Source organism: Cyrtonyx montezumae, unplaced genomic scaffold (assembly GCF_038088225.1).
Source record: "Cyrtonyx montezumae isolate F1298 unplaced genomic scaffold, pur_monq_1.0 scaffold_2, whole genome shotgun sequence".
NCBI classification, from domain to species: domain Eukaryota; kingdom Metazoa; phylum Chordata; class Aves; order Galliformes; family Odontophoridae; genus Cyrtonyx; species Cyrtonyx montezumae.
The window spans coordinates 5,346,272-5,360,978 of record NW_027071936.1 but is presented as its reverse complement, the minus strand read 5'-3'; the positions used below and the strand labels follow the sequence as shown (position 1 = coordinate 5,360,978).

Here is a 14,707-nt window from a genome sequence, read left to right as displayed (position 1 = left end):
AAGATTGGTAATCTTTAACAAACACACCAGTAAAACGTTGCTTTACAGGCAGATATTAACAGGGGTTCTGCCTACAGGATTCTATGCCTTTTGAGACTCAGTGGAGCAACTGTTACCTTCTGCTCTATAAAGCCACAGGCATTATTGAGGAGCTTGTGTACTGACACTCCTGGGAAAATTATCTCACAAAAGCAGAATGTTCCCTTCCTCCTTTCAAAAATAATTATTTGTATTACAACAAACAAATAAAAAAACCCTCACATATTTCAAAATGTAAAACAGAATTCATTTCATATGTGATCTCTGACTTAAATCAATCTTTAACACTCTAATTCATGCTGACTGAGATCTAAAAAACCCACAAAAATAGAAATTAACAAAACGTACTGAAATGTTGCCTGGCTCACTCTGTAAATCTGCATATAAACACACTGAAAAGTAATTTTAATTCCCCTCAAACAGCCTACATTTGAAAACCTATTGTTTTCCTAAACAAAAAGGTACAAAGTAGTTCTACACCATGTAGGATTAGTACCTCGCTGCATTTTGTCAAGTGTTAATAAAAGATGATTCTCTGAACTAGTCCTACATTGTCAAGACAGTGTAAAGTATTACACAATTAAAAGCTACAAAACCTAGAGAAGACTGACCATCTCTTACAGCAATCATAGTTTCTGTCAAACTTCTTACACTAAACTAGGTATGAACAGAAAGGTAAACTGCAAAGTACTTTTTTCTTTAATTTTATTTTCCTAATGAATTTATTAACGCATTTTTTTTTTAAAACCAGACCAACTGTATCCAACACAAAGCAGACATGAAAAATAACTGTGAGCTTTGATATTAACAACTTTTGAAAGAACTGTACACATACTTGCTTCACATTCTAGACTCCTACCGAGTCAACAATATTTAAAAAATATCTTCCATACTGAAATACTAGCATTTCTCTTTTAATTGCTTCACAGCAGAAGTTAATTTCCTCTCTCAATCAGCTTCTGCAAGCACTGTATATGAATCCAAGTTGAATGTAAGCAACTAAATTTTAGGCAACTGGTCTAAATAATATAAATTCTTCTTTTAGGAATGCAGGTTCAGTTATACATTGTGGAGTCTATTAATTCATATTAGAGATATTAGTTGAAGACCTCTACACCTATTCATGCACAATATCAAGTTGTCAATATTTCATACTTCCTGTATCTCTAAAGCTATAAATGCTGGCTGTTGTATTTATTCATCAGATCACACAATATAGATAGAATTTTCAGCTGCAATAAAGGCACATTCCCAGCTCTGCTTTATTTTGTTTCATTCAGGTTCTGCTCCCCTACCCGTGTCTATTGCTATGGTAATGAAACCTGCAGTGAACCACAGCTCAATTAAGCTCCTAAAGACTGGGCTAGTACTTAGAAATCTGAACAAACTACCTGATAGACTTTAGAAGACAACTGCTTCTCAGCTTGCAGCTTAATAAAATGGCCCCAAATGCTATAGCCAAGTTTTTTACTAAGTTTTCCAACACCTAAGCTATTTGAAGCTATTGAAAAAAATACCCACCTCTGGCACAGGCTAGTTTTGATGGTTTCCATAGTCAATATTTTGTGAAAGAATATATGCAAGTCCCTTATGACTAAATAAAATATACTTATCAAAATATATATTTTTTTTAATCAGGCAGTTGAGTTGGTAAAAAAAACTTTCTGCAACTAATCTTTATACAGCAAATGTACTTTCAACATAAAATGGCATCTTACATGCATCTCCCAAGTGTGATGATTGTTTCTTAACTGAAAGATGAAACATTACACAATACAACTTCTAAGCACGTTCTAGAAACTCGTGCATATCACTCATTTTAAATATATTTAGGCTTCATTCTCATCAGTCAGCTGCAGACCAGCAACGAGCTCACCAAAGAATAACAAAAGGCACAGCGGTGGAAAAAAATATTAACTACCTTCATCCCCACAAGGACTTGAAAAAAAAAAAACACCCAGCACACAAAATCCCCTCAGACCTAAGAAATTAAAACTCATATGTAACACAATTCCTGAACTGTACGCTAACAAGAGCAGGCCTCTCACATAAAACCTCATCATTTCTTTAACCAGAAGTTAATTTGAATACTTGTCAGTTTAAACTCAGATTGTTTTCATTTAAACCTCCTCCTGACGAACAGTACTGAACCTGCTGGAACAACATGAAAGAGAGTTGAAACTCATCAATACACTTTAATTCTCACAGCTTGTGTCTCATCACTAACAGATCAGACTACCTTATGTACTTTAGCACAAAAGGGCAGTTTTTGTGTGGGTGGGTGAGAGAACAAACAGAAACAGAGAGAGAAGGAATTTTTAAATTTTTTAAACCTTCAGCACATAAACTAATGTGAATCATCCAAATACAGATAATCTATTTTGCATATACTGCTCTTTCGAATATAACATACTTAACTTGAATAAATAGGAATACGGATATCTAGGCAAATACAGTCCAACACACACTCCACATCTCAAGGGAATATAAAGATAGAATGAAAGGATGGTAAGCTATCTGTTGCTGTTAGTCTGTTTTTCTTAACACTGCTTATGAATGTAATGAACTTTGCTGTGGTGGATTTCATCTTTTTATTTTGTATCATGGCTCAAGACACATACTTCCTCTAACTTCTTTCTGGCAAAGACTATGGCATCTAGATCTCCTCTATTATATAACTGTCTTATAAACTATATCCAAGAGCTTCCTCCCAAGTAAATGAGGATTACATAACTGAGTGTACCTATTTTCACCCAACAACTACTGAACTTGACACTTGCTATTTATAAACAATTTCAAATATGCTAAGTATCTACAAGGTTCAACAACACCAGTAGCCAAGAACAGAAGACCAATTAATGCCTCTATTAAGGACAAAGCTGCAGTCTGAAGTTCCAGAGAACAGTGTAAGCGATAGTATAGATAAAAAGCCTCAGCTATGAGAAGTTTGTCTCAGTTCATAGCTTCTTCAATTTCAAAGAACCAAACCTCAAAATGAGATTTCCTAGCAAATGAACTAGTTAAAAGAACTGCTGCTGTAAAATAAAAGTTGAATTACCACACTTTCTTAATGCAAATTTGCCAATGGGATACATGCAGTAGATAGCCATTCAACACATTCAATTCTTACTTGTGTCAGTTTGGGCTACAAATTTCTAACATACAACTCATACAACTTCTGTTACCAAATATCATCTACAAAAGACTGTCAACAAAATAAAATGAATGCAAGTGGAATCTTCTGAACTACTGTATTATTTCCCAAAAAGCAATGTAATAAAGTGTCATCCTATAACTGTACACAGATACAAGAGTTACAAACTTGGAGGCTAGGAAGTCATTTCAACCATCTTAGTAAAAGTTACTTTCTACCCAAACAAGACAGGTAAAAATAACTTCTCTAAAAAATCCACATATGTCTTACAGAAGGTAAGAGCAGTCTAACTTTTCTTCACTTGTAGATTCAGGACAGATAAATGCAACAAAAAAAGCATAAATACAGTATTCTCATAGAATCACAGGGCTAGGGTTGGAAGCAACCTCAGAGATCATTCTGTTCCAACCCTCTACGCTGTGGGCAGGGTTGCCAACCACTAGATCAAGTTTCCAACCTGCCCTTGCACACCTCCAGGAGTGAGGCATCCACAAAGTCTCTGGGAAGCCTGTTCCAGTGCCTCACTACTCTCAGAGTAAAGAATTTCCACCTAACATCTAACCTAAATCTCTCCTCTTCAGTTTCCCTTTTTCCCCCTTGTCCTATCACTATTAGACCATGCAAACAGCTGGTCCCCATCCTGTTTATAAGTACCCTTCAAGTACTGGAAGGCTGCAATGAAGTCTTCTTGGAGCCTTCTATTCTTCAGGTTGAATGAGCCCTCAGCCTGTCTTCACTGCACATCTGGACAACATCCCTGTATTCTTCCCAGGTCACAGTCCCTGCTGCTACTGCCTGTACATTTCCTTCTTTTCCCACAGTTTAACCAGCAGTCCCTCACTCAGCCATGCCAGTTTTCTGCTTCCTCTGCTTGATTTCTTGTGTTGGGGGATGGAAACCTCTTGTTCCCTCAGAAATGTCTCCTTGAAAGAACTAGCAGCTCTGTAATGTTCCTTTGTCCCTAAGGACAGTTTTTTCTCCCTTCGGAGGAGAGGCTGAGAGACCTGGGTCTGTTCAGCCTTGAAAAAAGAAGACTCAGAGGGGATCTGATCCACGTCTAGAAATATCTAAGGAGCAGGAGGCAAAAGGACGAGACTGGACTCTTCTCAGCAGTTTTTAGCAACAGGACAAGGGGAAATGGCCACAAACAGTACAGGTGACAGAGCACTGGTACAGGCTGCACAGAGAGGTGGTGGAGTCTTCTACTCTGGAGTTGTTCAAGACTCACCTGGATGCCTACCTGTGCAACCTGGGCTGGGGAGCTGCTTTGGCAGGGGGTTGGACTCACTGATCTCCAGAGGTCCCTTCCAACCCCTACAATTCCCTGATTTCCTTAAACAGCTGGAAGGTTGCTCTTCTGTAGTTCAAGGTCCTGACTGCCATATGCCAGGCCCATATTCCATAAGATGACAAACTCAGTGCAAGGTCAGTGCAAGGTGTCAACGGTTTACGGGCAGGTTCGACCCAGTTCCGTGACAATTGGTGCGGGGGACCCACGGACCCACGCCCCAGGAAAGGGGAAGAGGAAAGGGAAATGGGAGATGGGCCTAGAAACAAAACAGCGGCAACGATCTGAGGAGGAAAGCTAATTTAATAAATAGATATCGGAAAGCAAAATAACACAATATAATACAATATAATTGGAATTGAAGCTAATAAATCAAATAAAATGAGCAAGAGAGAGTGTCCGATAAACCGAAGGCCTTACGCTAACGCTGAAGGCGGACGGCAGCGAGCACCCACTGCTGAGTCCATCCCAAAGGAAAGAGCGTGTCCTGTGACCACAGACAGTTTTTATCTTTCCCTCTGAGCGTAAACACATAAGAACGCAAAGCATCGCAAAGTCCTCTGGGGAATGGAGTTCTTCTGCTCTTCTGAGACAGGTATACCTGGAACTATCGATGATCCACGGAGCTGGAGCATTAACTCTTTAACTCTAAATGCACTACACGATGTTATGATCTGGAATACCAGTACCAAAAATCATAAAACCATGACACAAGGTCACTACAGCCCAGACTGCTTTCAATCTTAACCTCTTGAATTATCTCTCCTGCATTTGTGAGCACTCACTTGGTCCACTAATGCTTCATCTCTGGTCAGTCTGTCCAGCATCTGGACCAGGAAGTCTCCTGGCCATGTTGCTTTCCCAGCTGACATCTGACTGGCTGAAATCTCCCATCATGAGAGTCTGCAAGCACAATGCCTCCTATTATCTTAAAGCACAGAGTCCTCATCAACAGGCTCCCCCTAATCATGCCTGTAGTAAACCCCAACTATCAGAGTCCTTTACTGGCCCAGACCTTGACTTTAACCCACAAGTTCTCAACCTGGTTGTGACTGTCTCTCAGAGGCAGCTCTCTGTAATCCATCCACCTCTGAACATAGAGGTTAAATCCCCCACCCCTCCTACCCTGCCTATCCCTTGTGAAAACCTTATAGCCCTCAATCATAGTATTCCATCTGTGTAATTCATCCCACCATGCTTCTATGACAGCAATTAGGTCCTAGTTCTCTAATTCACCACAGTGCCCATCTCCTCTTGCTTATTTACCATGCTGTGCACATTGGCACTTTAGATGGGCTATAAGTCACTTTATCTTCTTGGAGAAGTTCTCCCCAAATTCCTCTGGGACAAATCTGAGGATTTGACGCGCTCTTCTGTCGCACTGTACACCCCTTTCCTAATCAAATCTACTTTAATTATAGCAAAGGAATATATCTTTCTGTTCATAACTGGTTGTGAAGTATACTCATATTTTCTTATTTATTCCTTCACCCTTTATCTGAGTTCAGCACAAAGTGAAAAAAGTTGCATCAAATGGCTTGTTCTCAAAAAATAATCGATTACTTCAAATAGTCATAAACACCAAAATGATCAACAGATACAGTATCCAAATAAATCATACTCATGTGAAAAACACCCTTGTTCCATCCCAGCCCTCCTGTCATTTGATTAGTATTCATAAATGAAGAAAAAAGGTAAAGGAAGCTTTGAGAAGTGCAAGAGCTTATACTCAAGCAAAAATAAATAGAACAGCAAAAAGACCCAGGCCAATCACTGGAATATTGTATCATTCAGCACAATTGTTCTGTAGCTTAACAGCTACAGCTGATAGCTGCAGAGATCAGCTTCAAGGCAGGTAAGACTGCACTAGGCAAGGGATCTAAAACAAAAAAAGGCCAACCAAAAAGCTCTTCTTAGGGCTTTTTTGAAGGCAGCAAAGCACTGTGCCTGTGCCAGCAGCTTGCAGGCAGGCTGCTTAGCCAGCAGGGGTGGAGCTGGCACAATCACAGTAAGTTTAAACACCCTACTGACGTGTGAACCAGTCATTTCTGCACAAACCAGCTTCAAGGCAGAGTAAGACTGCACTAGGCAAGGGATCTAAAGCAAAAAAAGGCCAACCAAAAAGCTCTTCTTAGGGCTTTTTTGAAGGCAGCAAGACACCATGCCTGTGCCAGGACTGGCAGCTTGCAGGCAGACTGCTTAGCTAGCAGGGGTGGAGCTGGCACCACCCACTCTTTATCTCTTGACTCTGACCTTGACCCTTGGCTGCAAGGCTACAAACAGCCCCAGCGTATCAAGTGAGAAAGCGTGTTGCGGCTCACTGACAGTAGAAAGGGGAAGTCAGAGTGTGAGGGGAGCCCATACTGCCTACACAGTACTGTAGCAGCAGGAAGGGGAGGTGGGTCGAGTGGCAAGGGTGTACAAGTGCTGTTGCTTCCCACAGGAAGACTGTAGCAAGTCAGATGGAGAGCCTGCCTAGAAATGTGGCAGTATGGCACCTGGCTGCATGGAGTGCCTGAGCCTGCTGCTGCTGGGGGAAGATGGCCAGGATTTCATCTGTGTGATGTGCAAGCAGGTGGATGAGCTGCTCAGCCTGGTGGTGGAACTCAGGGAGGAGGTGGAGATACTGAGAGTGATCAGGGAGTGTGAGCAGGAGGTTGACTGCTGCAGTGAATCCCTGAGGTGTCAAAGGGAGAGATGCCAGGGAGATACTCTCAATAAAGTGGTGGACTCTCTTTCCTGTGTCAGACAGATCTGACACGTAAGAAGGATTGGAAAAAAGTCATGGCTGCCTACCCCGCTACCCCAGGTCCCCCTAAGCAATAGGTTTATGGTGCTGGAAACTGATGGAGGTGAGTGGGGAGACAAGGGAGGATCCACCTAAGAGGGGGACTAGGGCAAAGCAGTCATCCCCATGCCTTGAGACCGCCTCTGCCAGGAAAGACAGAAAGGGTAATTGTGTTAGGTGATTCCCCCCTCAGGGGAACAGAGGGTCCCATATGCAGACCCAACCCAACCTGTAGAGAGGTGTGCTGCCTCCCTGGGGCCTGGGTCAGGGATGCCACTAAAAAGCTCCCAGGTCTGGTTTGATCCTCTGATTATTATCTGTTATTGATAGTTCAGGCACGCAGTGATGAATTCCCTCTCAGGGAAGCCTATGAGCTACCAAAAGGGATTTCAGGGGTTTAGGGAGGTTGGTTGAGGGAGTGGGAGCACAAGTGGTGTTTTCCTCCCTGCCTTCTGGGGTGATGAGGGATACAGAGCTGTCTAGGAAAACTCAGGCTCTGAATAAGTGGCTGAAGGGCTGGTGCCACCACAAGAACTTTGGGTTCTTTGATCATGGGGTGCTTTACTCAGCACCTGGCCTGATGGCTGCAGACGGTTCTCGCCTGTCTCCGAGGGGAAAGCAGGTTCTAGGCCAGGAGCTGGCAGGCAGGGCTCATTAGGAGAGCTTTAAACTAGGTATGAAGGGGGAAGGGGAGAAAATGTCCCTTGCTAGGGTGGAGCGAGTAATTCAGAGTTGTGAACTAGATCTGATGGAGAAAGGGTGGAGGTCAATGGGACAGAGAAGGGCTTGGGGATGTTTTTGTTGTAGGTGATTGCAGAGAAATAAATCTGAATTGTCCTGTAGGATCTTGTGAGGATTCCCCAGAGGAGTTACCATTGCGAATTCCCTGCCTGAAATCTTCTCCAGTCCCTTTAGGGATACCTGCTGCACCTGTTCTTTCCTAAAGTGTCTGTATGCTAATGTGCACAGCATGGGAAATAAACAAAAAGAGTTGGAGGTCTGCATGTGGTCACAAGGCCATGGTCTCATAGAGATCACAGAGATGTAGTGGGACAGCTCAAAGACTGGAATGCTGTCATGGATGGCTACGTGCTTTTTAGGAAAGACAGGATGGTGAGGTGGGGTGGTGAAAGCTTTTTATGTGAGAGAGCAGCTGGAATATATCAAACTTCAGCTGGGGGAAGGTGATGTACCAGTGGAGAGCTTGTACGTGAGAATTAAGGGGCAGGCCAGTGTGGGTGACACTGCTGTGGGTGTGCATTATAGGCCCCCTGATGAGGAAGTTGATGACACCTTCTACAAGCAGCTAGAAGTCGCCTCACGATCTTAAGTGCTGGTTCTTATGGGGGACTTCAATTATACAGATATTTGTTGGGAAAGCAACATGGCCAGGCATGCACTCTCCGAACAGTTCCTGCAGTGTGCTGAAGATAACTTTCTGATACAGGTGGTGCAGGAGCCGAGGAGAAGTGGGGGGTTGCTGGACCTTCTTCTTACCAATAAGGATGAGCTTGTTAGGGAAGTGAAGGTTAGGGGCAGATTGGGATGCAGTGATTATGAGATGGTGGAGTTCAAGATCCTGAGTGGAAGAAGCAAAACAAAAAGTAGGACTGCTACCCTGGACTTCTGTAGAGCTGATTCTGATCTCTTCCAGGACCTTCTTGGAGTTACTCCATGGGCTCGGGTGTTAGAAGGCAAGGGGGCTGTAAGAGCTGGTCAGCATTTAAACAGCACTTCTTCCAAGCTCAGGATCGATGTATCCCTGTGAGTAAGAAATCAGCAAAGGTGGCAGGAGACCTGTGTGGATGAGCAAGGAGCTCATGCATAAACTCAAAGGGAAGAGAAAGGTCCAAGAAATGTGGAAAAAGGGTCTGACCACTTGAGAAGAATATAGGAATGTTTCATACAGGAATGTTCTAAACACAGAACCTGCAGGGATGCAACAAGGAAGGACAAAGCCAACCTGGAATTGAACCTGGCAAAGGAGATAAATGATAATAAGAAAGGGGATTTTTAAGTACGTCAATGAGAAAGGGCAAGAAGGAGGGTCTGGGGAACTACAGGCCCCTCAGCCTCAAATCTGTCCCTGGAAAGGTGATGGAACAGTTTGTTCTGGATGCTGTTTCCAGGCAACAGGATGAGAAGAGGGTTATCAGGATGAGTCAGCATGGTTTCACCAGGGAGAGGTCATGCTTGATCAACCTGGTGGCTTTCTATGAAGTCATTACTGGATGTGTGGATGGGGGGAGAGCAGTGGATGTAGTCCACCTTGATTTCAGCAAGGCATTTGACACTGTCTCCCACAGCATCCTTATAACAAAGTTGAGGAAGTGTGGAATAGATGCACGGACGGTGAGCTGGGTTGGGAGCTGGCTGACTAGCAGAGCTCAGAGGATTGCTACTGGTGGAGCAGAGTCCAGTTGGAGTCCTGTACTTAGTGGTGTTCCTCAGGGGTCGGTGCTGGGTCTGATCCTGGCCCACATCCTCATCAATGACGAGGGGATAGAGCCCACCCTCAACAAGTTTGCTGATGATACAAAGCTAGGAGGAATGGCTGACACAAAGAGAAAGCATCACAGCAGGATACAGGACAATCACGTGGCGAAGGTTCATGCCATATTGCATTTAGCACTGTAATTTATACCATCATCTACTACACAGATTATCATCATAAGACCATTATTTCAAACCAGCATATCAGAATTCCAGAAAGAAAAGTGACTGCACAAACCAAAGATGTATGAGATGGCTGTGTTCTACCTAAATAGTACTTACACCAAGAGCAGCTTGGTAGGTAACCTCTGATGGGAAGGTAAATGAAGGACCTGTTGTGACTGGGCTGCTAGGGGGTGGAGTCACAATTAGCCCTGTAGTACCGATATGAACCTGTTGGAAAAAAAAAAAAAAACAAACGAAGAGCTACAGAGTCAGTTCTGCCTAGTTTTATGGCAACAGTTTTTGACACAGCTGTAAGCTTCATGGCCAAAATCACCAGCATTCTATTATCCAAAGTTTTACAGTAGAAATATTTTTTTTGGTTAGTTACTCATGAGAAAGGTACTGCATCATAGTCCTCAGTTTAAAAAAAATTCTGATGTTTCTGCAATTTTGGAGTTGCACTGAACTACGTACTGAACACTTCACTCTCAAAGGGTATTCTTTATGTGAAGCAGACAATTGCTCACCAACTGCTGTCACTTGTAAATAAAGGCACTGAAGAAGCATGAGGTTAATGAATAAATTAAGCCAGATAACTACTACTTACTTTTACTTAAGATTAATGTGGTATGTTTCTGGAATGTATGTAATTATCACACTGAATTTACCTTTTTCTTTCAAATGCTTTATTAATATCCAATTTTATATTCAATTTAAAAGAAAATGAAGAAATTAAGTCACCACTTCTAAACTTTAACAACCACTTGTGACTCTTAAGAAATCATAAGCAGTGAAAAAAACTAACTCACAAGACTAAAAATATCTGCAGTCATTTTTTGGGACTGTTGTAAACATTCTTCTTTAAAATCTGTAAACATTCTTCTTTAAATTCTTCTTTAAAATCTTCTTTAAAAAAAGTTAGAAGATGAGCTTTGTGAAGTCGTCATATTAATTGCATATAAGAAATAATTTGGAGTAAATAATGGAACAAGAAAAATAAAGCATGATTAATACTTAATTTCACATAAATTACCTGAGAAGGGGCACTACAAGAAAGTCCTGTCAGCTCACTTATACGTGCTGCTGCAGTTGGGTTGCTAGAGCTGATGAGGACCGGAGGACTAATTTCCATCGAGTGGCGATGTTGAGAAGACTGGGAGGACTTGTTGGACATAGTGAGGGAGGTAAAAGAGTGTCGTTTTTTGGTGTTTTTCTTAGTATCAGCATGCTTCTGGACTGAACTGTTGAGGGCTGCCCCAGAGGTACCTTCTCCAGAGTCTACAGCAGAACCTGAGGGCTTATCCAATTCTATCAGCTGTTTGGCTGCTGTGTTGAACTACAAAAAAAAATATTCACACATGAAAAATTAGTATTCTTTTCTTTATAAAGATCACCTATAGACAACCAAAATTTATTTTCCTATTTAACTAATTAATTATACTATTCATATTATAACAAAATTTAAACCATACAACTCAAAAATGTGCCATAATGACCAACAAATTAGTCGACAAAGATTTATGAGTCTTTCAATACAAACTTAGCATGGCTAAATTCAGACTGGCGTGGACTACCTACAGGAGGTATAACATCAGTGCAGAAAGGACAAAATGAACTGGTCCGAACTTGGATTAATTCATCCATATTTGTGGTTTGTGTTATCTAGAAGTCAGACTAAATCAGAACAGTCTCCTTTGACCTTATAATATAAGCATCTGTATTGCATAAAAGCTTCATTTCATTTTAAGCCTTTTTTGTTGTTTATGTTATCAACACCAACCTTTGCATGTAGGCTCCTGAAGATGTTCCTCTTAGCATCTCATTCCATCTATGCACTTATATTTAACACTAGCAATAGTGAAAAATAGGCTTCTTAAACACAGATTTAAATACGTAGTAGGGTGGATCCAGCTATATCCACATACTGCCTGACAACAAGCAGCATACAACTATAGAATAGGATAAGGAGAAGAGAAACACACATCAAGAACCTGGTGGAAATATCTTCTCAGTTTTAAACAATCTGTAGCCTCTGAATTCTCCAATGCTGAGACAGAGCATTTGCATGGAAGAGCTTAAAATCAATTCTTCTTTTTTAAGTTTATCTAATGGGATTTTTTTTCCCCAGAACAAAACAGTCCCTGTTTGCTAATTTGTTGTAACAATATGACATAAAATGGAAACAAATCCTTCCTCTCTGATAACGAAGTACGGAATCCTGTACATTTTCCTGTTACAGTAGATTAGGCAGAAAGAGGGAACAAATCTAGATTTTTCACAAAACCTTGATTTCATCTCATGAATATTTTAAAGTTACCATAAACAATAGTATCAGGACTCTCATTTATTCATAAGCTGATGTAAAAAAGCACCAATTTTTTGAAAAAATAGATTAATGTTAATACATGCCATTAAATATGAATCGTGTTACTCAGGTAATTCAAACCATTAGGAAGAAAAAAAAACTTATCTCAAATACAACACAATGAAAGAACGAAATTAGCAACTATGGAAGCTCTACTTCTTCTTTTCAATGTATTTTTTCTATTTATTTTCATTATTTTCCGACAAATCTTAAGACACCAAACTATGCTCATAAGGAGTTTTGAAGTATCTGTCCCATCAACATTTTTCTACACAAGTTTCACATTATTAACCATTTTAGTATCAACACTGACTTAAGTGTGTGTCATAGAAATGTCAGTAGCTTATATTCTGAACACCTTCTGAGCTCTGACAACAAATAGATAATATAAAGTGGTAAAATGTGTATGCATATGTGTATACACACCATATGCTTACACACATATGCATACGCACCATACACACACAAATACGTTAAATAAACAAAAGATTTTCAAACAGTATTTAAAAGACAAGTTCTAGAGGAAATTACATGCATAGACAGAAGAAGTAAACAAGGACCAAAATGGGAATTACTGAACAATGAGGAACTGACATAAAAACCTGTTAGGTCATAAAGGCAGGAAAGATGAAGTTATGAAAGGCCTTAACAAGGAAAAAGAACCCACAACATGGTACAGAGGAGGATGGGAACAAAGGAGGGTTTGAAAAAGGATATGAAGAGGACAACACAGAAAAGATTCATACTAGTTCACATTTTTGGTTCTTTAAAATGTAGCTGGAAAGGAAGAATAGTAGAGAACCATGGCACAGTAATAAACACTCCTGAGAGAAGTGTAAACACTAGGTTTTCCTCCCACTGGGCATGAATCATACAGATAAAATATTTTTATATTGTCTATATAGTATATAGAGCATCCATGCAGCTTTCTACAACTAATTCATAAATTCATTATTTGTATTTTTACTTTTTTCTGTTGTTGAATTTTAAATTTAGATTGTACATACTTTTAAAAGACTAGTGAAAACAATTATTTTAGCACAGAACACCAACAAGAGATTGAAGGATATGAAACAAACAGCAAAATAGGCCCAAAGAAAGACTGTTCTGCTACCTACTCTTCAACATGGAAGAACAGGCAGGCTTTTCATAGACTAATAGTTTTCTGTATTTTGTACTGGTAGTCATTTTCTATTTTTCAACTTAAAACTGAGTTCTCCACACCCTACCTGAGAATCCGTTGTGTATTTCACATTGTCTTATAACACTGGCAAACTTATCCAGTCTGTTCTCTATCACTCATTTAACACTTTGTTCACAAATAACATAGATTGGAAAAAGAAAGACAGTACACACTTCTAAAATAGGAATTATCTAATCAGAAAAGGGATCGCCCATGAGTGAAAAACAAAATGAAAACAAAAAAGCCTCACTGCCAGAAGCATCCTGGGACACCACAGTTACAGCTAATTATGTTTGTTAACCTCCTGAAACTAATAATGCCTGCAGAATCTGGTTATTTTATAAAGAAAACAACATTAGAGAAAAGTTAAAGCCTGCTCATGGGAACGATTCAAATATGAGCACTACAATGATCTTGCTTAAAGCCAGAAACAAGCACAGGATGGTAACATGCCACCTAATGATGGCTGTGAATGGATGGCAGGCCTTTTCAAAGAAACAACCTGAGGACAACAGTACTTTAGAGAATATACCTCATCCATTTGTTGGGAAATTAAAGCCATTTCCAAAGAAATGGCTAGCCACTACTACCAAGTGTTTGAATACAGTATTCCTTTCTCCAACAAATGCCCCTGCATCTATTTCCTTACTTTCTATCATAGGTTTTCCTGAGGAGACACATTTAAATAGAAACACCTTTAACTTTCACATTCACATAATTTTACTCTGTAATTAATAAAATCTTTGCCTTATCCAGTCACCTGAAAACCAAGTCCCCTCTCCACCAATCCCCAGGAAATATAACAATTTCCCAGATGGTAACAGCACAGTCAGCAGGCTTCAAAGCAGCTCAATGGCCCTGCAGGGGTCAGGGCTTCCATCTCCTTGCAGCTGTCTGGAGAAAGGATCAGGCAGACCACCACAAATGGCTACCACCAGCCTTCTACTTGTGCTTTACTTCACTTATTTAACAAATGAACTCCAGTACTTTTCATTCACGTGTAGACAGATGGAATATCAAATACTATCGCCTTCTGAAACTAAATCAAAGCCTGCTCCCTGAAGTCATCCTCATTATACTTCATCCAGAATTTTTACTCACAGAATTTTACCCCATTATCACGCATCAAGGAGCTGTTTTTCCCCCATCACCAACACTGCTGGTCAAATACAACCTCCTATACTGCATTTCACTTTCACCCATGTATTTTCAAACAAAATCTAAGTGCAACC

General features: G+C 40.6%; 1 protein-coding gene across 1 annotated transcript in view; it reads right to left on the bottom strand.

The window, feature by feature from the left end:
- SH3RF1 (SH3 domain containing ring finger 1) overlaps nt 1-14,707 on the bottom strand; it is a 75,911-nt gene that overhangs the window by 17,549 nt on the left and 43,655 nt on the right. Inside the window, exons 5-6 of the mRNA XM_065736302.1 lie at nt 10,961-11,263; nt 10,045-10,155 (exon numbers count right to left, since the gene is read on the bottom strand). Of these exons, the coding sequence (XP_065592374.1) occupies nt 10,045-10,155; nt 10,961-11,263 (414 nt within the window). The remainder of the gene's footprint in view (nt 1-10,044; nt 10,156-10,960; nt 11,264-14,707) is intronic.